Below are 24,495 nucleotides of genomic sequence, written 5' to 3' on the forward strand. Positions count from 1 at the left end.
AAGAAAAACCACTGAGCAGAATGAAGGTACTGAACTTGATATACCACAGCTTGAATGTGATGAGGGGCTTGTGCTTTCAATTCTATAGAGTTGGCTTTAGGGAGAACATGGGCGCAGCATGTGGTATGCTGGGGAAGAAATCAAAGTATGGTGCAGAGGAATATGGCTAATATTTTAATATTTCACCTATATGCAAATTCCTCTCAAAGTCCTAGTTATTTGACACCAAAGAGATGTGTCTCTACACTGATGTGGACTAGACATATCAGACCAAGTGCTACTTTTTTGGCAGATCAAGGTCACATTAGAGAGAAGACCATCTATTTAAAAAAATGTGTACTAATCCCATTCTTTTTATAAAGTATTGTAAAACAGCAGCCTGCTCTCTTCCAGTGCACCTGCTGAAACACTGCCTAGTCTTTTGTCTTGCTGCCTTCAGTTACAAACACAACTTGGTAGGGCATTGGACGAGAGATTCCCACAATACCATAGGCAGGTTCTCTGTGCTGCAGTAACTCGAACCTCTTAATTCTTTATGATCAGTTTTAGGAGGACTCCAATATCAATCAGTACTGAGAGACAACAACCGCTGACACAGTTCAGTATGCAGCTTTCCTAGAAACTGGTCATCCCCATACAGTCTACAGCAAGTGCCTCAAGATAGGCAAACTAGACTGGATTTAAAGTACAACTAAACGTGCCTCAGAAGTATGTATCAACTGGTGAGAAGTTAAGGATAACACAATTATAAACTGACTTGGCAGTGAAGGAATACTTGCAAATCATCGGTTTTGGAAAACAAATTGCCATAGGACATTATATTCCTTAACTAAAATTACTTACTGACACCCCCTCCTTCCCAGAAAGGTGAGCCTTGTATTTATTTTTTTTTCATATAGCAGTTTCCTAACATGAAGAAACCTTGCATTTAACTACCAGAGAGGAGAATTCATGATCTGCCCAGAGCACTTAAGCTGCTTGTTTTTGTTGGCATATTGAATCTTTTGTTCTTTTCACAGAAAGTTTCACTCCTTTGAATTCAATTTCCCCTTTTATGCAGAGGTATGGTACTTGTCTGTCAAAAATTCTTTTCAATCATTTTTCCATTAGTTACTTTCATTACTGAAGTTACTTATTGAGATCTATAATCCCTCAATGCAGTTGAAGTACTTAGGGACCAATCTGCACTCTCAATTTCAGTTTATGAGCATAAGTGTTTTACATTTTTGTTCTACTGAACATAAACTGTGTTTACACTTATACCTAAAAGTATCAACAGAAGCATTTTTCACATATCTGATCAAATAATGATAAACACTTTTCAATTGTGTGCATTACTTACCCACAGTAGAACAGCACAACACAAACATAAGCTAAGATTCCTTGTACTTTTATTGAGCTTGTTACAACTCTGATGAGCTGTTTTAAGAATAAAAGTTAAAACAGTTAAACATACAGCACACAATTATTAATAGAATATTTTAACAGATGTTTCTTACTTGGTAAATTCAAGACAAAAGTAGAAACATTTACATTAACAGAAATTTATTCTAATGTTTCCCTTGGTAGGGCTAACTGTTCAAGACTTTAGGTTGAATAAGTATTATACCAACAACTTTGCCAAACTACAGTCTAATAATGTTTCCTTCACTACTGACTTCCAAGTAGAATAACGAGTGAAAAAACCCTCCCCAAAAGTCAAGGGCTGGAAGCTGAGTTAACAATTTTTGAGGAAAATATCAAGAGATGCTGATGCAGTAAAACAGAATCAGTGTTTAACACTATGCTAACGTTTTAAATATGAAATTGCTTTGTGGACTAGGCATGTGAATCCCCAGTTTCAGTAGAGATGATCCCGAAATCTCAGTTTTACTTCAGTATTTCACAGTTAGGGTTCCAAGTTAGCAAAGCACTTGAGTTTGTTTTAAACCTATTATTATACAGGGTAACATATCACAACACAACTTGAAAAAATCATTTCAATTGAATTCTCACTGGATGTATTTATAGAATCATAGAATTGTCTAGGTTGGAAGAGACCCTTGGGATCATCGAGTCCAACCATCTACCCTACTCTACAAAGTTCTCCCCTACACCATATTCCCCAACACCACATCTAAATGGCTCTTAAACACATCCAGGGATGGTGACTCAGCCATCTCCCTGGGCAGCCTATTCCAATGCCCGACCACTCTTTCTGTGAAAAATTCTTTCCTAATGTTCAGTCTAAATCTACCCTGTTGGAGCTTGAAGCCGTTCCCTCTTGTTCTGTCATTAATCACCTGTGAGAAGAGACCAGCACCAACCTCTCTACCGCGTCCTTTCAAATAGCTGTAGAGAGTGATGAGGTCTCCCCTCAGCCTCCTCCTCCTCAAACTAAACAGTCCCAGCTCCTTCAGCCGCTCTTCATATGATTTGTTTGCGAGGCCCTTCACCAGCTTCATTGCCCTCCTCTGCACTCGCTCCAGCACCTTGATATCTCTCTTGTATTGAGGTGCCCAAAACTGGACACAATACTTGAGGTGTGGCCTCACCAGTGCTGAGTACAGGGGCACAATCACCTCCCTGCTGGCCACGCTATTTCTAATACAAGCCAGGATGCCGTTGGCTTTCTTGGCCACCTGGGCACACTGACGGCTCATATTCAGCCGCTTATCAATTAGAACCCCCAGGTCTCTTTCTGCCAGGCAGCTTTGCAGCCATTCTTCCCCAAGCCTGTAGCGCTGCATGGGGTTATTGTGGCCCAAGTGCAGGACCTGGCACTTGCCCTTGTTGAAACTCATACCGTTGATGTCGGCCCAATGATCCAATCTATCCAAGTCTCTCTGTAGAGCTTCCCTATCCTCCTGGGAATCAACACTTCGGCTTAACTTGGTGTTGTCTGCGAACACCAAGTTATATTTAGTTATAAAAGAAATCATGATTCTAATAGTTTTTGGGTTTTTTTAAATCCTGGATAAAAACTAGGCAAAGCCTGTCAATAGTATTTCCCCCCATCTCTACGGGAGAACATTACATTTAAAAGTTAATTTATATTTATATTCTTCCAGGAAAGTTACAAATTAGCATCTTTGCTGGCAAACCAAGGACACATTCCCAGTATTATGATAACTACTGCTTGTCTACATGCATGTATGGGGAAAATCAGAGCAGCTATTTACAGAAAACATTCTGCAACAGTTAATTCAGAACAGACAGCATGTGGACACAATTCCAATAATGAAGTGATTCATTTTATAGCAGCACGTCCATGGAACAGGGTCAACTATTTCACAATCACGTATTCTACAACAGCTCAGAAGCACAATGCCCCATATAAAAGACAACTGAGTCATTAAGCATACCATTACAGGGACAACCACAAGGACTCCTACGAAAAACCTAAAAAAACCCTAGTACACTACTAGCTAACCTTCTGGCAACCAGCTGCTTTGACTATTCTGAATGAATGAATAGGATAATTGCCAAAAGGAATAAATGTCTAATAAGCACAGATGTAGTTTCATTCCACTGCTACAGTTCAAGTGCTTATGAATTTGATAAAATTAATATATATTTAGTTCTCTATGAAAGGCTGATAAACAGTAACACATTCGTGAAGTTGTAATTAGTATGTGATATGGGTTATACCAAAAGCTAACTCAACCCTGCAGCATCGTTTAATTTACTTAAGGTTATCATTTCACCCCCAAAACATCAAAATGAGTTAGCTATCTCAGAGGCATATATTCTCAAAGTGAGATCTTATTGACAGAAAACTGGTAGGAGAGATACAACTTACTAAAACAGCCAGCGGAAGAGGAATGAAACCCATTCTTCTGGAAACCGAATCACTATAATCTGTATATGCCTAGGAAACAAAAAAAGAGGAAGAATAATGAACTATTTATGCAAAGGAATGGGCTTATTTTAGCTTGACACACCCTCTAGATAAGAATCAACTTCTGCTAACAAGCACTATACTGGTATAAAGTGTACCTATTCACATTTTGAAATTCAAATGCAGATACCTGTTCTCTCAGACAAAGATGTATTACTAGCATGACCAGCAATATTAGCTTCAGTGCTCTAAATCAAGAATAACTGGAGTATAACAACGTCTAAATCGAGAGCAATTAGGACAATGAATCCAAATATGCTATGATATTTCATCTGTACATTATTACTAGCTTAGAGACCTTTTTGTATTAATTTGACTTTGATCCTCAAATACTGTACAGAAAAATCCATAACAGGGATAAAAGTACACTAGGAATCACACTACATCACACTAGGAATTTTAAATCATTCTACAAACATCTATAATTAACCTCAGTATAATTGTGTTAAAATAATTTTGAAAATATGTTTACATTGGCACTCTCAAAACCCAACTACTCTGCACGACAGCTTTCACGTAGTATTGAACGTCATACCAAAGGTAGGTAGCATCACATAGGCACTAATTTTCTACAGAGGATCCTTAGGAAACGTAATGGAGTTTTCAGAACTCATAAACAATTTTTTAATTAACAAATTATTAATAATTATTTGTAATGGAAGGTGTCTAACTTCATTATGAAGGGTAACTATTGCATTCCTAGCAATAGCTATTAAACATGCCCAAGAAAACTACACAAATTATTATTATAAAAGTTCAATGAATAGTGAGACCACTCATCCAGAGCACTCACTAATGAGCAAGAGACTCATTCAGGAAAGCTGTGCTGTAAATAGTCTTCCAAAAAACAGTACTAACGAAAAACACAAGCAGTCTGTGCGTTCCATAAATACCCATTGCTGCAACACTAACATGCATAGTACAAACATCCCTACACATCTGTGCATGCTATCTGTGAAGAAACAATATAAATTCCTAACGAAAATTTCATTTTGATCCAACACAGTTAAAATAAAGCAAAAAGAACAGTAATTTAAAATTATCTCAAGAACATCTTGTTAAGCTTGCTTACTTCCCATACATCTCAAAAATGTCAAAGTTGTTATAACCATCCCGTGACTGTAAGTGTATTTGGAAGAGACTTCTCAACAATATATTAAATAAAGCCTGAACTGATGTGAAAAACTGGATAAAAATAAGAATATAAATCACAAGGAAATATTCCCGTTACTTGTTATTAAAAAAAGCAGAGTATTAAAAAAAGAAGTGCAGTAGGACTATAACAGTTCTCTATGTATTTCTTTAAGTATTTGTTCCAATACCCCCCCCCCATAACAATTACGTTAGTTAATACGAGAAAACACCTTTATTTTCAGGCTTACATTTTTCTGTCGACTGCTAACAAGGTCAAATGCAAGACTGGCTCTGTATTCACTGTAGACCTGGAAAAAATCCAGCACATTGGATGCGTGATTAATCTTTTATCATGCTCTATAGAAACAACAGAGATATTAATAAAATATTTCTGTAAAAAAAATATTATAAACACAGGCTGAAGGAGTCAAAGCCAGTTTTTCTGACGTCTAACTGTTGCAGATGAGTCTCTATTTCTGCAATGAAGTAACTTGTCTATATACACCATAAACAAAATGCTAAAAGCATTTACTGAATTTGAGGATTCAGAAACACCAGAAACACTCAGAAACACCAAGTAAGAGAAATCATGTTTACTTTTTTCTTACAGTTCATAATTTGTTCTAAGCTACATGAAAGGCAGCACTGGGATCAAAGTAAACAAATGAGAAAGCTTACTTATATACCAAGCAAGTGTTGCCACGAAAAAGGCAAATCATATCAGAAGATGAATAAAGCTTGTCTTTCTCTTTGAAACAGTTTTGCATACTAAGACAGACAAGCACCTATTTTAAAGTTAAGTGGCAGGGCAACTTGCACTGTAGGTGTTCAAAACTGAAAAAGTCTGACCTAGCAACTGAAAATCTTTAGAACTTCATACAAAAAATATAAAGTTTGTTAAATAAACCTTGCAAAATCATCACCCGCTACCCCCATCTTCCAGCTGTTTCAACACACTGAGGCATGCTACGTTTTTGCCTATTGCGACTTCATTATTGCTCTTTTTCACACTCTCTATGTGAAAGTAGGGCATGCATAAATGCCTCTGGCATAAGGGAACTTATATCTATGAGACTTGTTTCCACACCACGCAATGTAGTTACTTTATAGATGCTTCCCAGTTCTGATCTCATTTCCTGAAAAGTGGTTTTATTAGTGAAAATGTGCTAACTCATCCCTTCACAAGTTTACCAAGTGCATTTGAATTCACACAAGATGCAAGACAAATGGCCACTGTATCATCCTGCACCACACAAAAAGTAACCTCATCTACTGTTTTAAAAGAGGGACTACATAATACATATAGCATAAGAAATTTCAGGAGCAGGAAACTAAGAGATAACCCACTTCACATTAGTGCTCTAGGGACAGTGGAAAAATTTATCTCTGATTTCAGATTCCACCTTTAACACACACGCAAGAATAAAGATTCAGCAGCCTCACAACACCTGTTTTTCCTAAAGCCTGAATTTTAACCTACAATCCATTCTGCTAGGAAAAGGTACAAGCTCTGTCTAGACTGTAGAACAAGTAATCTTCTGTCAATTAAACCAGTAATCACTTCACAAAATGATCTGCCAGTTATGTGAATTGTAGTTATTACGTGAACTGTTATACAACACTTTCAATAATTTATGGATCTGGAACTACTAATCTAGAAGCAGAGGTGTTATAAAGATCCTCAGAAGTATATTCTATCAGGAAATTACCAAGCTTTTTGAAATGATATCCTATGTATGAAAACAACAATTTTTACATTTTCTGCACTGGAATAAATTTTAATATTGAAAAAGTAATAGTAAAATAAACAATAACTTAAAATAGCACTCAGCATTCCATACAGGATACCTACATCTGCTGTGATGTCATTGAATTTTGTTATAAAGGCATGTTTCACAATATCCACCGCAATTTCTGAAGCAACCACCATGCAAACATCTGGGAATAACACCCAAAGATGATCTGAAGGTCAAGAAGAAACAAGTTAGGCCACTTAATTTGGCTCCAGTATACAAAATAAAAATTATAACGCTTTTGCTCAACAGTCAAAAACCCTCAAGAGCCTGAAGAGTCTGTAACTTCACATCACCACTCCATAGGTAGCATGCAAGTTCTCGCTTATTCCATTGCTGTTCTAGAAACTTATCAATACTATACAATCACATCGCAATTAGGATCAGGTTCTAAAGGCTCTACTTTGTAATGCTTTATCTCTACTAGGAAGACAACTTTTGCAAGTACTAGGTAGTAGGTGTTCAGTATGTATGATGAATAGAGAAAAGCACCTGTGGTTTTTGAGGCTTAAGGTAAAATTTGGTTAGACTGGTAAAATTCAAGCAAAGTACACCACACAGATCAGGGCTCAAAATCATTAAAACAAAGTTTTAATAAAATAAAATCCACATTTTACTCAATATTTAAAATCCTAAGTATAATCTACATTAAATCATGAATGGAAGTTTTTACATAATCTTCTATCAAATTTCAATCTCACTAGCCTCACAAAATAAAATTCTCTAGGGGATTCTTCATCCTCAATGTACTCCAAGGAAAAGGAAGTGCTGGGAAGAAATCATTCCAGACACTACCTGAAACAGAACTATGCATGTTTGTAGCATAACAGCATATACTTCTAGCAGAAAGGATAAGAGTCACTATTACAAGAAAGCCAGAAATAGAAAAATGATAATCTAAAGTATTTGACAAATTCAGATTCATCAATTAAATGTCCTGGTTACTCTCATCTTTCAGACTGAGGACAGAAGCAAATAATACAGTAGTTGATAGCACAGGAATTTGTCATTTTGTATTTAAATTTTCTACTAGTTTACTCACCTGGATTCCATGAGAACTGTTCCATATTTCTTAGACATACAATTAGTAGCAGCACGTAATTGGTGAACCTCTCTTTTATATCTAGTTAAAAAAAAAGCTGTTAAGTCCAAGGAAACATTTATTTGCATACACAGATATCTACTTATTCTGTAGTTCTATCATTTATTAAGTCTTGGATTAGAAAATCTTTTCTACAAATTGTTTTACCATGTTTGAGGGGAGGGAATGTTGTGAACCTCACCATGAACCAACTTGTGCAAACCTCATGAAGTTCAACAAGGCCAAGTGCAAGGTCCTGCATGGGGGCCGGGGCAATCCCATGCACAAATACAAGGTGGGTAGAAAATGGATTGAGAACAGCCCTGAGGAGAAGGACTTGATCGGCTGATGAGAAACTCAACATGAGCCAGCAATGCACGCTCGCAGCCCAGAAGACCAACCATATCCTGGGCTGCATGAAAAGAAGCATGGCCAGCAGGCCAAGCGAGGTGATTCTGTCCCTCTACTCTATTCCAGGTGGGGTCTCACCAGAGCACTGCTTCCGGTTCTGGAGCCCTCAACATAAGAAGGACATGGACCTGTTGGAGCAGATCCAGAGGAGGGCCATAAAGATGATCAGAGGGCTGGAGCACCTCTCCTATGAGGACAGGCTGAGAGAGTTGGGGTTGTTCAGCCTGGAGAAGAGAAGGCTCCAGGGAGACCTTACAGCAGCTTCCAGTATCTGAAGGGGGCCTACAAGAAGGCTGGAGAAGGACTTTTTACAAGGGCATGATAGGATGAGGTGTAATGGCTTCAAACCGTAAGAGGGTAGATTTAGATGAGATATTAGGAAGAAATTTTTCACTGAGGGTGGTGAGACACTGCAACAAATTGCCCAGGGAAGTTGTAGGTGCCTCCTCCCTGGAAGCGTTCAAGGCCAGGTTGGATGGGGCTTTAAGCAACCTGGTCTAGTGGGAGGTGTTCTTGGCCATGGCAGAGGGGTTGGAACTAGATGATCTTTAAGGTCCTTTCCAACCTAAACCATGCTATGACTCTATAACAGGAGCTCTGCAGAATGCTGTGGCCTGACTGGAGGTCTGACTGATGCTGCATCAACTCAGGGTTCCCAGCATCAGAAGGGACTTACTTGTAACTTGCTACCACCTTTTCTAATATGTTAATAAAATAGTCCTCTGTCTTGATAAACTTTGTGCATTTCTTGTTGGATTCAAAAAGAACCAGCACCTCTGGTGCAAAAATGGAGACAATACACCTGTCTGTCATTTCAAGTTATTAGCAAGGCAAATTTCATTTTCTAGATATCACGCATATCCAAATTGTTATATACTGGGCCCATTAGTGGGTGGGGGAGTGTTTCAAGACAACTATTACATCTTATTTACAAGGTTCCTACTAGTCTTTCACATTGCCATCTTAAGAGGGAACATCAGGATACATCAGCTCAGTTATCAAAACCATAAGAACTATAACACAAAAGGAGCCTGACTTGAGATGGTGCCCTATGACTTGCCCTCCCAGAGTAGGCAGGGTGTTTTTTTCTACTTTGGTACCCTATGTCAAGAAACAACCCATACAGCTTGCGTCAGGAAGCATCACCTTAACATATTAAAAAAACCTTCCTGTAATTGTATTATTGAAAAATGGGGTAAAACCTAAAACATAATGTTCTTTGTGGGTAAGTCACCTCCAAATCCAAACGGTTCATTTCCTTAAGCACCTTGAATATTCTGTGGGGTTCTACCTACTGATTTTAGTCAAAATTGAAAGAAAATAGGGAGAAATAGAAACGTTCAGAAGAACACACAAGGACTGAGATGGCCAAAACCATATTTGACTTTCACTTTTTGTCAGCAGCTGCCATCATCTCTAACTGACTACAAACCCATGTTCATGGTTGCAGTTACTGTATTCTTGTACAACATCCCTCATTTCAAAAAAGAAGTTTCAAAATACTGGCAAGCCTGAAGGAAAAAAAAACAACTCCTCCATGAGAGGGGAACAAAAAACACACAGAATTCAAGAAGTATGAGACTGCATGCATACATGTAAAAATGCACATTTTCAGATACATAAACTCATCCTTCAGTATATGCTGGGGAAAGGTCACATGAAGCACAAGTTTCCAAAACAGACCAAGTGCCATATGTATGGGGGAAGAAACAAGGACATAGGTGAGGCCTAACCCTAATTTCTTGGTTTCCTGCCGATAACACTCCAAGAAGTCAAGGATGTTCTTCTGTGCTTCTGAATTCACCAAATACTGCCCAAATTCCCAGAACACAGTATTTTCTAATTATGAGATATCATTTGGCACTGTCACCAATGGATTAATATGCAGTCTAGCATTCCTTGATCTATATTCTCTACCACACCCATTAGTGACTTGAAAGTAACCACTGAGTTCTCAGACTGTTTCCCAAAAATCTCACACTGCATACTTCCACACTGCCATGACACATAACACATAAGACAACACACAGATCCCCTCTTCATAGCATCAGATTCCAGGGTGGTCTGTACAGATAGAAATTCTCAAGTGGGACGCAAGGACCTTAATTCAGGCCTAAACATTAAAGCATGTCTCAAGCCAAACCTTCAGATGTTTATTACCAGCTTAACATATGACAGGTTTAAATTCAGAATGGCCGTCTTTGGCCTTAGATTTCCTCTTATGCTCCAACAATAAACATTTTTCCCCCCACTAATGACAGGCTGACACCTGTTTTCCCCTCTGCTTATTTTTCCTCTTCTCACTGGCCTCCCTTCTGTCATTTCTGCTGCCACAGCTGTTCAAGGCTACTTGGAGTAAGAGGAATGAGTGCACCTGCTCTTCATCCTCACCCCTCTCATTAACTGCTTGGCAGAGGGGCAAGCAGGGAGAAAGGGCTTCAACAGTAAACCCAAATGATTTAGAAATTACTTTCATTTCTCACCCTCAAGGACAAAGGCAAAAGAAAGAAAAAGCCTTCAGGATATCCAAAATAATCAATGGTAATTACTCCTAAATCCCAACTAAAATTTCAGAATACAAAATATGCACCAATAACGTTCAGCATTTATTATGAACTTATTTGATGATTTATAGGTACAGGTATTTTTTCTTCAAACAGGTGAGGGGAATTTCCATGTCTTGCCACTTCTCAGATAATGTGGTGAACTAAAGAACAAGTGAGGCTACATGCCTAGATTCACACTTATGGACATCATGCTCTTGAAGAAGAAGAAAGAGAAAGTAGAATACTATATTTGTGAAACTGGGGAAACAGCAACAAGTCACCAGTATTCCAGTTCAGTCATAGGAGATTGCAGGTACTGTCAAAAGGAAACATCTCTATTCTGTGTTAGCATGACAAAGAGTAAAGCGGGAAGAAGAAGAGATCTCCGTTCTTCATTATCCATCATGACAACCCTTAATAACATTGATATAAACCATTTCAACTCAGTTTCACAAAGTGTTAGTGATAAGCCAAGATATCAAGAACTGTTTTTCCATTAGAATACAGTATAGCTTTAATAACTCCATCCATTGTAACACAGGGTCAAATGACAGCCAAAACAACAGGCTGAGGACATTTTAAACAGTCTTCAGCTATCTCCACAAGCACATGATTAAGAAGTTTACTTTCTCACTGTTTATGCTCCTAAGTGCTGAAGAGCTGACATCTACCACTAATTCAGACATACTTATCTCCCTGACTGGTCTCTTGTCAGCACACACCGTGCCCAGACTGCATTCTAACATTGTGCTTAAACTCTACTCTTGATAGGGCTGGCCCTGAAGCCTGGTCACACATCATACTACATACTCCCCACAGACACACTCTTCAGGCTGTTTTGAGAAGTGACAATTATGCCACTGAATCTGCTTGTGCGTCCATGCATCCACTGGTAGTGCAAGTGACTGCATATGATTAAAGCCTTTCAGTTTCCTTTAAAATATGTATTTCAGTATAATGAAAAGCAAAAAGAAGAATCAGACCTTCCAGGACACAGTGCATCAGAATTTAGTGGTCACGTGACAAAAATGGAACCACAATATATCTTTTTTCCACAAAGATAGGTCATGGACACCTATTAGGGTTGGTATGTGAATAGAGGTGGTAAACATTTATTTCAAAGCCAGTAATGTACATACTGCCATAAATGCAATAGGGGAAAAAAGCAAGGTGTACTTTTTTTTTTTAAACACTGGTTCTGTGAAGTGAAGCCCAAAAAAAGGATTGCACATAACCAAATCAGTTTTTAAACACTTTCACTCCACTTATATCAACCCTGCCATTCCAATTCAAATGGAACTCTATGCTCATATTAACACATTCTGCCCTTCTATAGTTTTTTCTGGAAAATTGAGACATTCAGTTTAAAGGACTGATAGCAACAGCGACTCAAAGTTTAAGTGCCAATATGACAGAGGATATCATCACTTTTAAAACACATGAAAGACTACAGAAAGGGATGTGACTGGAAATAAAGGATGTTCCTAGGACAGCACTGCATCTAGGATGGACTAGTGTAATTAATTAGCCAACATCCCAAACAATTGATTACTGAACTCATTCAGGAAGGACCTGAACTCTGAAGAACTTAGGTACTTTGCAGTGGTAACCAACAAGAAGGGCAGCGAGATCCCAGGAACAGAGATCCAGAAGTGGCACTTCTACTCATTTGGGTAGAAAACAGTCTTCAGAATACCTAGTTTCCTTCCAGATTCCCTGACATATCATGCAGGAATCCTTAATCAGGAAGGAAAAAAAAAATTGATGTTAATCCCTCTGTTTATGTGTGTAGATCAAAAGCCGGTGATAAATCATAGTGTGTAAGAAGTAAAACAAGATCTTTTCATTTACATCTCAGCAAATTGTAAGTAGCTCTAGTGACAACTACCTCTTAACAAGAGACTGGAGCACAAGAAAGGATCAAAGACTGAACAAGGAATCATCAAGTAGGCACTGACCTATCTTAAATGTACTCCTGCCCACCAATCCCTCATCCTTAAAGTGAATAACTAGATTACTATAATGAAAAAAACTAAAACCACATGAGAAAGCAGTTTGAATATCAGAGACCAAAGGTAAAAATGAAGGCTGTTCAATATTTTTATCAAAGAGACTGATAAATTGGGAACAAAGCAGGAAGAACAGAATTTAAAAAAAAAAAAAAAGAGAAAGAAATTACAAAGAAAAACACTGAAGTTCCTGAAACTTCAGAATAAATATGTTAAGTTTTTGAGATGGGAGATTTAAAAAACAAGGAATAATCTGGCCAAACAGCCAAGCAAAAAAAAAATAATGTAATGTACTGCACCTAATGTACTTCTTCACATGAAGAACTATTGTGTTTTGTGAAAAATTTAGTTTAGAGCATAGCTTGAAATTAAAATAAGATATTTAAAAGCATAAAGGAAAGCAGCGTGCTGGGCTTTCAACAATGATGAAAGAGCTTCTCTTTATAATTTTGGTCTCTGCTCACTAATCCTGAACCCTACAAAATTAGCTTACAGATATCTATTTCAAAAAGAGAATATACTATTTAAATTTAGGGAAATATTTCTCCCTGCTACAACAAACTAAGGTTTTAAGTCTTATGTATGTAAGTCTTTTGCAATGGCCACAGAGTTTAGATTGCCTGGGTGTACATAAATTTCCTAGTAAAAGTCAGAGTGACGATGTGAAAGTAGTTTTGCTGCAGCTGACAAGCCAAAGCTGCAGGAGCAGATATGGTTGAAATCACAGATTCTGCAGCTGCAATCTTAAGCAGCTACACAAACCCCAAGATCTTTGTTGACCCCCTGCACCTAAAAGATAACAGGTTTGGTTTTATTTGATTAACTGTAACCAATGTATATCTCCTGGTCTGTTCAATTAGGCCTTATGTAGATGATTCACAGTTGTTTAAGTCCTGAAGTTTTAATGAATTAGCTATTACAGCAGAATTTTCAATGGCCATGCAAAGCTGAGAAGGAACACAGATTCCACTAAGTCCAGAACGGGGAATACTGGGAAAAATAGTACAGTCACACATCAGCTTGCTATCCACAAGCAAATGCTGAGCACAATGCAAAATGAAAATGATTTCATGATTTCGAGATCTAAACTGGTAGCTTGGTGGCACTTCATATCCTGGTGTCTTATTACATTGTGTCTTCAATACCATGCAGAGCTCTGCAAGGTATTTCAATGCACAATACAGGACATGTCTTAGAAAGTACAACTGAAACATTCGTTTCCATTTACATGCTTCTATTCACTAGATTACTTGCTTTTGAATTACATTTGTAGCAACTTCTTTTGATCACAATGTCTACTCTTGAGGTCACTGATATCTTACTTTTCTGCTAGTTCCTATTTTCCTTTTGATTAACATGCAAATAAGAAGACAGTTTCACCTATTCATGACAAGTTCCTCAGATGCCTCTCTGAGATTGAACTTATTCCCCACCCCCCCACCCCCCCCAAATTAGTATATTTAGCTTCTGTGGAATAATCAGTACCTTTTCACTAAACTTAAACCATGTGTTCGAGAACACAGTAATATTTTGAGCAGAGCTCCAGAACAGGTGGAGCAAGTGGGCATCCATTCAGTCTGTCTAAGCTTAATCAGCTACTGTTACCACTGTTGCCCTACAGCAGCGACTGCAGACCTGAGAAAACAGCTGTAAGAAACTGAAAGGTGGGAAATACATGGGGTAACCTATATTTAGTGCTTTATTTTAGCAGTCTAGTACAGTCCAGGCACAAGGTAGTCCAAAGGCTAACTGGAAGCTCAGTCCACAGGACCAGACTAGCCTCAGTTCCAGCAGCAGGATACAGCACTGGTGTAGCATGCCAATGCAAGATGCACTACTGTTTCAGCTGCAGGAAATAAAACATTTAAAGGATAACAAAGTTATCACAATACATAAACTGAAGCACTACTGATCCATCCTTACCGAAGCTGCGATGCACTAAATCTGTTCAAGTTCAGAAGAGGTGAAAACCTTGCCTAAAAACCTGCCTACGTTATTTATTTCTGAGAAGAAAAACACTGCTATTTATAACCATACTGAGAAGTGGTTCCAGGAAAAGTTATCTGTTTGAAGGGAATAAATTAGCTTGTTTTGTGCACTCTTCTATGTATGTACTCACCTGCTTCTACCCCATATGGCATAATGAATGGCATCACTTTTTCCACCAAGTGATAAAGGGATACCTGATATTGCTATTATGGGTCTTCAATAATAATGCCTAGCAAAAAAATATTGATCTACATTTCTTCTAACATACTATTGCAGATGCTTTTTATGGAGGAAATTACTACCCATTTCTAATAGCAGTTCTTCATTTATTTAAACACCACTTTTAGATGTTCTCACTGTAAAGTTAAATAAATTTAATTTTAAAAATATAAGTATTTAAATTTTAGAATCAAAAATACATACTATTAGCACAGATAAAACCTTATCAACCCAGCCGGGAAGATTATTTTTTGGGTTTTTAAGAACTTCTAAGAAATAGATTAAAATTTAGTGCTAACTTTTCTGTTACGCAATATATTTAAGATTTTATGTAAACGGTCTTTCATCTAAAGCATCACAAAACAATTGTCATTTAACATTAGCATGTAATATCATTGCAGTTTGCAGATGAATTAGACAAAAATTGCATCAATGGCCAGAATTCAAAACCTGAAGCAAGCCTGCTGAAAGTTTAACTCTTGATATAAAAATCCAAATCATCCATTTTTAAACAAGCAGCTACAGTATTTAACCTATTGAGTATCTGAGTTCTCTGGTTTAAAAACACAGGAGTTGGAATGAAAAAAAAAAATGCTGTCTGCTTATCTGTATAAATAGCTTTAACCAAAAATGTCATATGCACAAAATAACAGAAAGAAAAGTGTTCAAAGAACACAAAATATTACAAGTGAAGAAGCTCTATTACAACCTTAAACTGCAGTATCTCCTATTAGAAGAACCACCATCAAGGGATGCTTATAAACAGCTTTTCCTCATGAAACACAAATCCTCACAACTGCCAAACAACATGCATTCTGAGATCACTGTCAACATAGCACACTACAAAGACAACTTTTTGAAAACAAAGAAGACTTCAGAGATATCGAAGCATGGTTATTTTGAGTATCATAACTTAATTCTGAAATTCGTATTTAATAATAACTTTAGGACCCAGCAAACAGGTTGTTTTAGTACCTCAAACAAAAACTAGCCATTTAAAGAAAAATGGTCTTCCTGGAAATTGAATCCCAGTTTTGTCCTACTGAACCAAACCGTAATAGGGAAGGTGAGGAAGTCAAGTCAGAATGTTCAAATTCCTCAAGGTAAAGCTTGTTTACCATTAATATTAAATAAATGATTATATTTAAAATATCAGCATCTCACTTCACATTTTCTTCTGATTAGCACATCTATACGTACCACTATTTGACATTTGAAAAAGATTGTTCTTCTCAAACTTCTTGAAAACACTTCCTTTTATTTCAACAAACTGCAATTTTTAAAAACAGTCAGTTAGTTTTTATTGATAAAAAATTTATATAAACAAATCAGACAATCAAATAATATGCAAATAGACATATGATACACAAAGATGAAGGATGCCTAAAAAAATTAGGGTAGCTATATAATGAAGCTACATACTTACGTTATTGGACATCATGATGGTAAGCAGTGATTTATTGTGGGAGTTGAAGGCCACATTTAGGGTTGTTGCTTGAACCATTATAAGAATAGCATGCAGGACTAGATAGCAGGGTTAAGAAAGCATATTTGGAAATAATTTTTCTGCACAACAGTACTGAACAGCATCAAAACTCAGATTTCCTGTTTTGTTTCCAAAGTTTAACAAAAAAGTTTCTATCTCCCTGTCAACTAGATTTACAGCACTACAGTACTTGTATGTAATGTACCCACAGTGCATGTAGCATGTAATAATTATGGTCATTTTTCTTGTTCTAGAAGAGCCCAATGACATTAGTCAGGAGAAATATCAACACAACCTGAAGAAAAAAAAAAAATCTGAGATAAAGAAGGATTCTGAATTAGCCTAAAGATTTCAGAGAAAACAGGGTAAAGTACAAGAACTCTCAATTCATCACCACATCGATCAGACTACATACCTCTTTACAGACCATTTTCATCAATTCACTGTAAGGTTACTTCACACTAAACTCATTTGCATCCTGAATATGCATGATTTTATCCCCTCATTTCAAGAAAATTTTTCGAGCTAGGTGTCTGCAACATTCCACTAAACAACAAAACCCCACTGTCCTCAAGACCCTGCTACTAAAAATACTCAAATACAAATCAGAAATCAAAGTTTCCATGAACTATCCAATTACTGTATTTCATTTTACTATGCACTAGGTATTAAAAAAGCTGTCTACTACTGCAGTGGTATACCATTATGAAGTTTTTTTTGAAGCAGGTTAAAAGGTTTTTTCATTCATTTTAAAAACCCATAGTATTGGCAATCTTATTTTGAAAGTAAAGGAACTCTTATTTACGAATACTATCAATTCTTCAAATATATTAAAATAAAATAATAAATAAAATAAAATAAACAAAACAAAAAAATGTGTAACTTAATTCAGAAAAATTTGCAATTTATTGAAGAAAAAGGATACAGACATACAGCACTGCCATGAAGAAGTGAGGAATCACACCTATGTGAGCTCTTTTTCTTTCCTTAGGTTCTGTAGCTGTCCAATAAAGAGCATCCAAAATATCTTGTCCAAATGAAGAAAACAGACGATCAGCCACCTAAACAAGAACAACTTTTTACTGCCTTAAAGCAATATTTTTCTCTCTGCCACCGTAAGTACAGCTCAGCCTCAAAAGTTTCACGTATTTATCGCTTTCCATCTCTTGTGCACTCCATTTCCACTCTGGATTTCACAGTGATACTGTTCCTTTTGTATGCTCAGCAGCTTACTTTCCCTCTCAAATTTACTATCCCCGTCTCAACAGTATTTACAATATATAACCATGTAGTGTTATCTTAGATGCCTCTTTGGAAGACATCCAAGTACAGTTCAGACTTCAGCCTTTGATAAAGGAATATGTATGTTGTGTCAAACCGTCCTAAATGTTTTTTTTCCCATCCCTCTGGGTTTAACGGCAGGGGGCGGAATAATGAAAAAGGCATTTAAAACGTGCACTAGGGAACAACGTCAGCTTACAGGTACAAAAATGACTGAAATTAGATTTGGCCGTACTCTTTCCTTGTATCTTGGAATAAAGTATATACTCAATACAAATCTCTGCATAAAGCAGAATTCAAAATGAAAAATACTATAACACAAAAGCAAGTGATCAAGAGGAACTAGGAAGTCTGTTAAAAAGGGAAAATTAGTTTGAAAAAACTACAAACATCTGAAGTGTGACCCATAGAATACATGCACAAGTAGGAACAAAACTATCAGTAATTCTAAACATAGGAAAAACACGGAGAGCAATCTGAGCTTGTAATTCAAAACCACAGCAAGAAAGGTCACATGGAGTTCCACCAGTTCTCAACACTACTTCATCAGCAAACATGTAAAACTGAAGATCATTACAAGGAAAGACTTTTTTTTCTGCCTATACACTAGAGTTGAGCAATTTTAAAACTAAGTTGCACAGGACAACAAAAATAGCACTTCAAAAATTAAGTTCGGTATCACAATGCATATGCTTGGCTAAAAAAAGATCTTTTATCACTTACTAACTTAACTAAACAGAAACTGATTATCTCTACTTAATAAAGACAACTGGTAATTCCTTTTACTGTCTTTCTGTAAGACAACAGTTTTGGACATGTTACAGCAACATGTAGCAATACAGAACTAGGTGCGGGATGTACCTGTAAATACTGAACCATACCTATTAACTAGAATATAAGTTCTTTGGACAACATAAGTAAACCTAGATCTGGGATCATCTCCTGACTTTGTTAATTAAGAGCTCTAAAGGTAAAGCTACTGAAGGAAGAGAAGTCATATACTTTAACTTATTCAAGCCAACATTTATTGAAGTTTCCTAAAATATGAAGGCTGAATTAAAACAAATTTTTACTGGATGTCTCAAGCAAACTGTACGATATGCTACTCGTTAAGCATCACCTATGAAATAAAATGGACAAAACCACGAGCTGATGAATTATGACAAATCTGAAGTTCACAAACCCATCAGTTTGAGAGATATTTACAGTGGTATTGTTTTCGGCTTTTAAATTTTGTAAATTAAGGTGGTCTGCATTATTTGGTTCCTGCTCATTGTGATGACCCATTGAGGAATTGCACCTGGTGTAGTAACACCAACTACAGGATACTTAGAGTTTGGTAAGTTTTTGTTCACAATATTGTGAGGGTTTTAATAGATAAAATGGTGGCTTTGCTTTCCTTTTTATTTAAGCAGTCCTTGTTTCTTAGCTGCCAGGATAGAAAATATTAAAACCCACCACACAATATTGTTGCTTGCTTTTGCAAATACGACTTACCTAAACCCTACATGCCGGCTCCAGGCTCCAGCAGAATTCCATGGTGAGTGCTGTCACCAGCATAACGCACACTGGGGCTTCACAAGGAGCAGGAGCCGGTGGGTCTGAATCTAAAAAAGAAAAGTGTCATTTTAAGCCAAATGTGCTGAATGCTCCCCTTAAGCTGTCCATCTGGAGCATTCAGCACATAATTTGAAGATTCTGCATTCCTCGTATCTGTCCAGGACAGTATTCCCTGGACTTGCCAACAGCCGAAAACATTAGGACATTGTAAACATCTCTGCTGCTCAGTGATTTAACTAAATTAAAAAGATCTGCCTATTTTGAAAACTTCAGAAAAATCTAAAGTTTATTACCTCAAAAAAAGTGTATTTAACAGTTTCTTAAAAAACATTGCTTGCATTAGTAGCAAATACTTATAACGAAATTCACCTAAGTAGTCTAAGCAAGCCAACATTCAAACTGTTGAAAGCTGACTATCAACCAAGTCTTTCAGTGACATTTTCTGCCAATACTGTGGCTGCAACCTACCAAGCCTGTTAAAAAACATGCCCTCTGCTTGGGTTTCATGAGACACCATGCAAATTAAACACAGTTTCCAACTCCTAAGTCTAATGTAATTTTTCTGATAACTATGAGTGGTAAGACATCCCCCTTTGCTTAAAAAAAAAAAAACAAAACAAAAAAAACCCACAACACCAAAAACCCCTAAACCCCCCCAACAAACTCAGGCAGCTGTCGTAGCTGAGACAGACTTTTGGTTCTGCCAAACCTAGCAAAGAAACTAAACTCAACTCTTCATTCAGAATGGAATGGCACACGGCATCCAATTCACAGCCACCACTGCAGTCTCCCTTCAATTACGTGGTAAACACATAGTGGTGTATTTTCTCAGCTTTAAGAGAAGTGACTTGAAGTAGTCTTGAAATAAATAGAAATTACTATTTTGAGCACATGGATTTATTTAGTAAGTGATAATCTCTCACAGATTATGGAACTATATATGGATGAGTATTTCCCAATACAATTAAATTCCACATAGTAACTTTATAGTTGTACTTTAATATTTGTACATGTTTTTCAGCAAATCTAAAATCAAAGGAAAGAAAATCCTATGAATAAACAACTGAGGTGCTTGTATATTTATTTCACTTCGGATAACTGTGTTCCTTATGCAATATTGTCATATTTCATGAGGAAAGAACAAATGTCTTTAGACAAAATAGTCAAACTTCGCACAAAGTGTAGCCCCACTCTAGCAGTCTTCAAACACAGGTACAACAGATGTTCAAACAAGGATTAATGTTACTCAGAGATCCCAGAATCCTAGTAGAGTAACTCTTGTGTACAAAGCTCTGACTGCATCCTTTTAAGAGGTTGTATTCCTAGTGTGTCCTATATTTGCAGGATGGAGATAAGATTGTAGCTATGAAAACATTATTTACTTTGTGAACCATTGATCACAGAAGTGCAATTAAAAGTCTCATGCTTTACATTAATAACAAAACGAAGGGTTTTTTTCCCCCCAGAATTTCTCTTTATCTTACATCCCAAACCAGAATTTCCTTTTCTTGTTTTACTATATTCATTCAACTTACTGTTTATGTACTCAAGGCTTTCGTCTGCTAGCCAGGACTGAGACTGGTTAAGCAGCAACATGTGTCCTTGCATACAACGAAAGCTATATTTCCATAATAAAGAATTAAAAACCAAATCTCTTGTCTTCTACCATCTTCCTTCTCTGCTCTCTCTCAGGATCTTATCACTGTTTCAAATCAACAGTTTCTACTTCTCTCAATGAGTCCAAAACCTCATTCATTCCACTACTTGCATTTCAGTTTAAGACATTCCTTGTTCCACTTCCAGTTCTCAAATTTTATTCAACTAAATTGACTAATAAGCTCCAGGAACCAGGCAATATGAAACGGTACACACAAAACATATTTTACATGAACTTGTCTGTTTCACTGCATCTAGGCTTATTATCATAGAGATAATAAGTGAGAATAAGAGATGTGCCATGTTCTAAGTACAAATACTATAATACCACAATATTTTAGATAGTCTGAAAAAAGCATGCTTGATATTCTGATGCCACCATTCTTACCTCAAGCATGTTATAGATGATGTAGAGCTTTATGACAGACTGTCCCCTTATCAGATGATACATCATAGAGTAGTCAACATAGTGCATCATGAAGTAGCAGATGACCAATATAACTCCTTTGAGAATGTCACATACCTGAGCAGGTTGTAGCAAACGTCTATCACTGAAATACAAAGGGTAAAAAGTTCCACTAAGTGTCATATACCCACAAAATGCAAATGTTACCAAAACAATAGGAATTTACAGAAGCTGTTAACAAAGGATGTATTTTTAATGTAGTTTATTAGTGCCCCTTCCCCTGTGCCTCACTGCAACACATAAGGAGCATCAGGGCCATGACGCACATTTATAGATCACACTCCTGAACAGGATCACATTCTCTTATCTGTCATATCCATTTAATTAAAATATACTGTATTTGGTGGGTAAGAGCTCCTGCTTATTAAGAACCTTCTGCATGCATGCCCTTTGGCTCTTAATTTACCTTCCCTCTTCCAGCCAATTCTACTTATCATTTTGACTTCCTCAGTTACAGAAATTGTATTTGCTATAACCAAAAGAAAAAGAAATGAAGCAGTCATCTTCAATTTCAGTATAATGAACCAGATTCTGAGGAACAGATTCTAAACGCAATTCCATATCTTCTTTTAGCTCTAAGCTCTACAGCAGTAAATGCAAACAATTTGACATCAGAGCTTGAGGTTGATCTTGAACCAATGCAGAAGTTTTCTGTCTATAGTCCCACAAGTAACCCAGAAGACTAAATGAATCATTACACAATTCCATCCAATAAGTTAAAACTACAGGAAGAAAATAGCTTTACCTCAATTCCCACAAGAGCAGCCATAAGCATAATGAAATTGCACGGCAGTACTTACTTGTCTATTTACTTTGTTTAGCATTAACAGGATGCAAAGTATTTAGAAAGCTTTCAAATTAAATCAAAAGGTTATTTGAGATTAAAATATCAAAACCATAGAAAAATAATTTCTATTACATGTATGTATTTTTAATATATAGTGAAAGGCTTTCACAGAAGTTATCCTTTCACAAAAGTCGGAACCAATCAGCAGAATGAAAGTTATGAATTTTCATTTTCTGTATTCTTGAATCACTACATTATCCACAGATTAGAAAATGCTTCCATAAACTCACAAGACGTTTAGAAAAAAATTAGAGTAAGTTGATAAAAATTCATGCTCTTTTAAAAAATATCCAAACAGTTACTTATGACCTCTGGGAGGCAAGACATTCTACAGCCCCTGCAGACAAGTTAAAATTGCAGCTACGTGACTCATTCAATTTAAACACGTCAGAGCTAGAGTGTTATACTTAGGGTTTCTTTGTTGTCTTCCACTCAAAAGAATAAAGCCCCTAAGACAGAATTCATGCATTGTAACACTCAGAAATAGATGATGCTCATTCTAGAAATATGAGCAAGAATGTTTCCAGAACTCTCAGATTTACAGTATTACACTTTGAACTGAGTGCAACTGCTCCTTTTATTATATACTTTACACTGCATAAGTTGTATTAAAATTAGTTACATTCTGAATAATAGAATTCAACCTGGTCCCGCACACCAGAACTGCTTAGAGTAGCTTTCTCACCCCAGGCGACATTGTCTTGCTCCCAGAAGTCATTCAGTAACAGTAACCACATCACATTTTATTTCAGACTAAGTCCTTGACAAAAAGCCTCAGTGAATTTTCTTCCCGCCCCCTCCTCAACTGAGTTAACTGAAAACAACAATTTCCAAACCTAAAGAAAACAGCAAATGTCTATTTTCCAGCACATCCAGTATTTGCCTGCATCTTCATTCTTCCAGCCATCACCTATCTTATAATTAGAAAGGTAGTGAGTACCTGGTAGAGAAAACTCGACTAGCAAAAGAGACACCCACTTCAAAAACTTATGTTTTAAAACTATGGCAAGGTACTAATGTTTACAATAGTATGGTCTTTTGTTGAAATTCACTAGTAAACAGAACCTGCTTATGAAGTTTCTGAAGCAGTCCTTCAGAAGGATTCTCACAAGAAAATCTTTGACGTCCATGAATTAACACAGACTGAAAATTACCATGTTAAAGGTTTTCTGGCTTACAAATAACATCAAAGATGCTCAACCACCAGCACAATCACAGGCTGTAGTTATTCTGTACTGTTAACCCTATCGCTCTTCTGCTTGTGTTGATTTTCATCAGTATGACTCCACTCGCTTCAGTAAAACCGACTCAGGAGAAGCCAATGTAAAAGCAGATAGCAACCATCACAGGGAAATCCAAACCCTATGAACACTACACACAACCAAGAGCACAAGTGCTCTTCTAAAAGTGGTCTCAACTCTGAAAACTAACTCAGGAGAATAATGCCATACAAAGGTGCATCCAAACTTGCACACAGCATCCCATACACTGGAAAGGTGAAGTATTTTGAGAATGCACTCTGTACAGAACAAACTGAGTATCACTATGCTCCAATACAAAGGCTGCCCAAAAGGGTCAGATCAACTACACTTGGTGGCTATGCCTTAAAAAAATTAAGCTTTTGTAGAATAGAGTACATTCAAATAATGTTTTTAGAGAATTTTATCTCTCAAAGTGACTTGGATTCAGTTTCAGTAGTCTGTATATCTTGAAAAAACTGCAGTAAACACTCCATTTTCCCCCTGAAGTTTTAACTAAAAATACACTCTATTAATGTTCTATTCAAAGTAGTTCTTCTACTTCTCATCCACATGAGATGTGACAATTTCTTTCAAACAGATGTTTAAAAGAAGTCACAAAAATATCCTCGCAGTTTCAATTTACTCAGTTTGATGACAGAAGAGCTCTCAGCACCTCTAACCCCTCGTCAGTACAAGGGATTACTGCAAAGGCTGACTACAGAAAACTGCTTTCTATAAAGTGAAAAGATCCTGGCATTTCAAATATATTCCAGTGTTCTTTCATTGAACACTAAGAAAGACCCCTTCATATCGACTAGACAAGTAATCTATCGTCTACAACTACCACGTATCTGATTGAAAGAGATTAACTGTGACTACTACATAAATACACAGAT

The 24,495-nt window shown here is 36.8% G+C and overlaps 1 protein-coding gene across 1 annotated transcript in view; it reads right to left on the reverse strand.

Moving 5' to 3' along the window:
- TAPT1 (transmembrane anterior posterior transformation 1) overlaps nt 1-24,495 on the reverse strand; it is a 44,519-nt gene that overhangs the window by 5,799 nt on the left and 14,225 nt on the right. Inside the window, exons 4-12 of the mRNA XM_009887630.1 lie at nt 21,434-21,596; nt 17,474-17,609; nt 16,489-16,586; nt 16,263-16,332; nt 7,850-7,930; nt 6,867-6,976; nt 5,263-5,322; nt 3,782-3,850; nt 1,343-1,419 (exon numbers count right to left, since the gene is read on the reverse strand). Coding sequence (XP_009885932.1) covers nt 1,343-1,419; nt 3,782-3,850; nt 5,263-5,322; nt 6,867-6,976; nt 7,850-7,930; nt 16,263-16,332; nt 16,489-16,586; nt 17,474-17,609; nt 21,434-21,596 — 864 coding nt within the window. The remainder of the gene's footprint in view (nt 1-1,342; nt 1,420-3,781; nt 3,851-5,262; nt 5,323-6,866; nt 6,977-7,849; nt 7,931-16,262; nt 16,333-16,488; nt 16,587-17,473; nt 17,610-21,433; nt 21,597-24,495) is intronic.

The sequence above is a fragment of the Charadrius vociferus genome, unplaced genomic scaffold (genome assembly GCF_000708025.1).
Source record: "Charadrius vociferus isolate BGI_N301 unplaced genomic scaffold, ASM70802v2 scaffold306, whole genome shotgun sequence".
Classification (NCBI taxonomy): Eukaryota; Metazoa; Chordata; class Aves; order Charadriiformes; family Charadriidae; genus Charadrius; species Charadrius vociferus.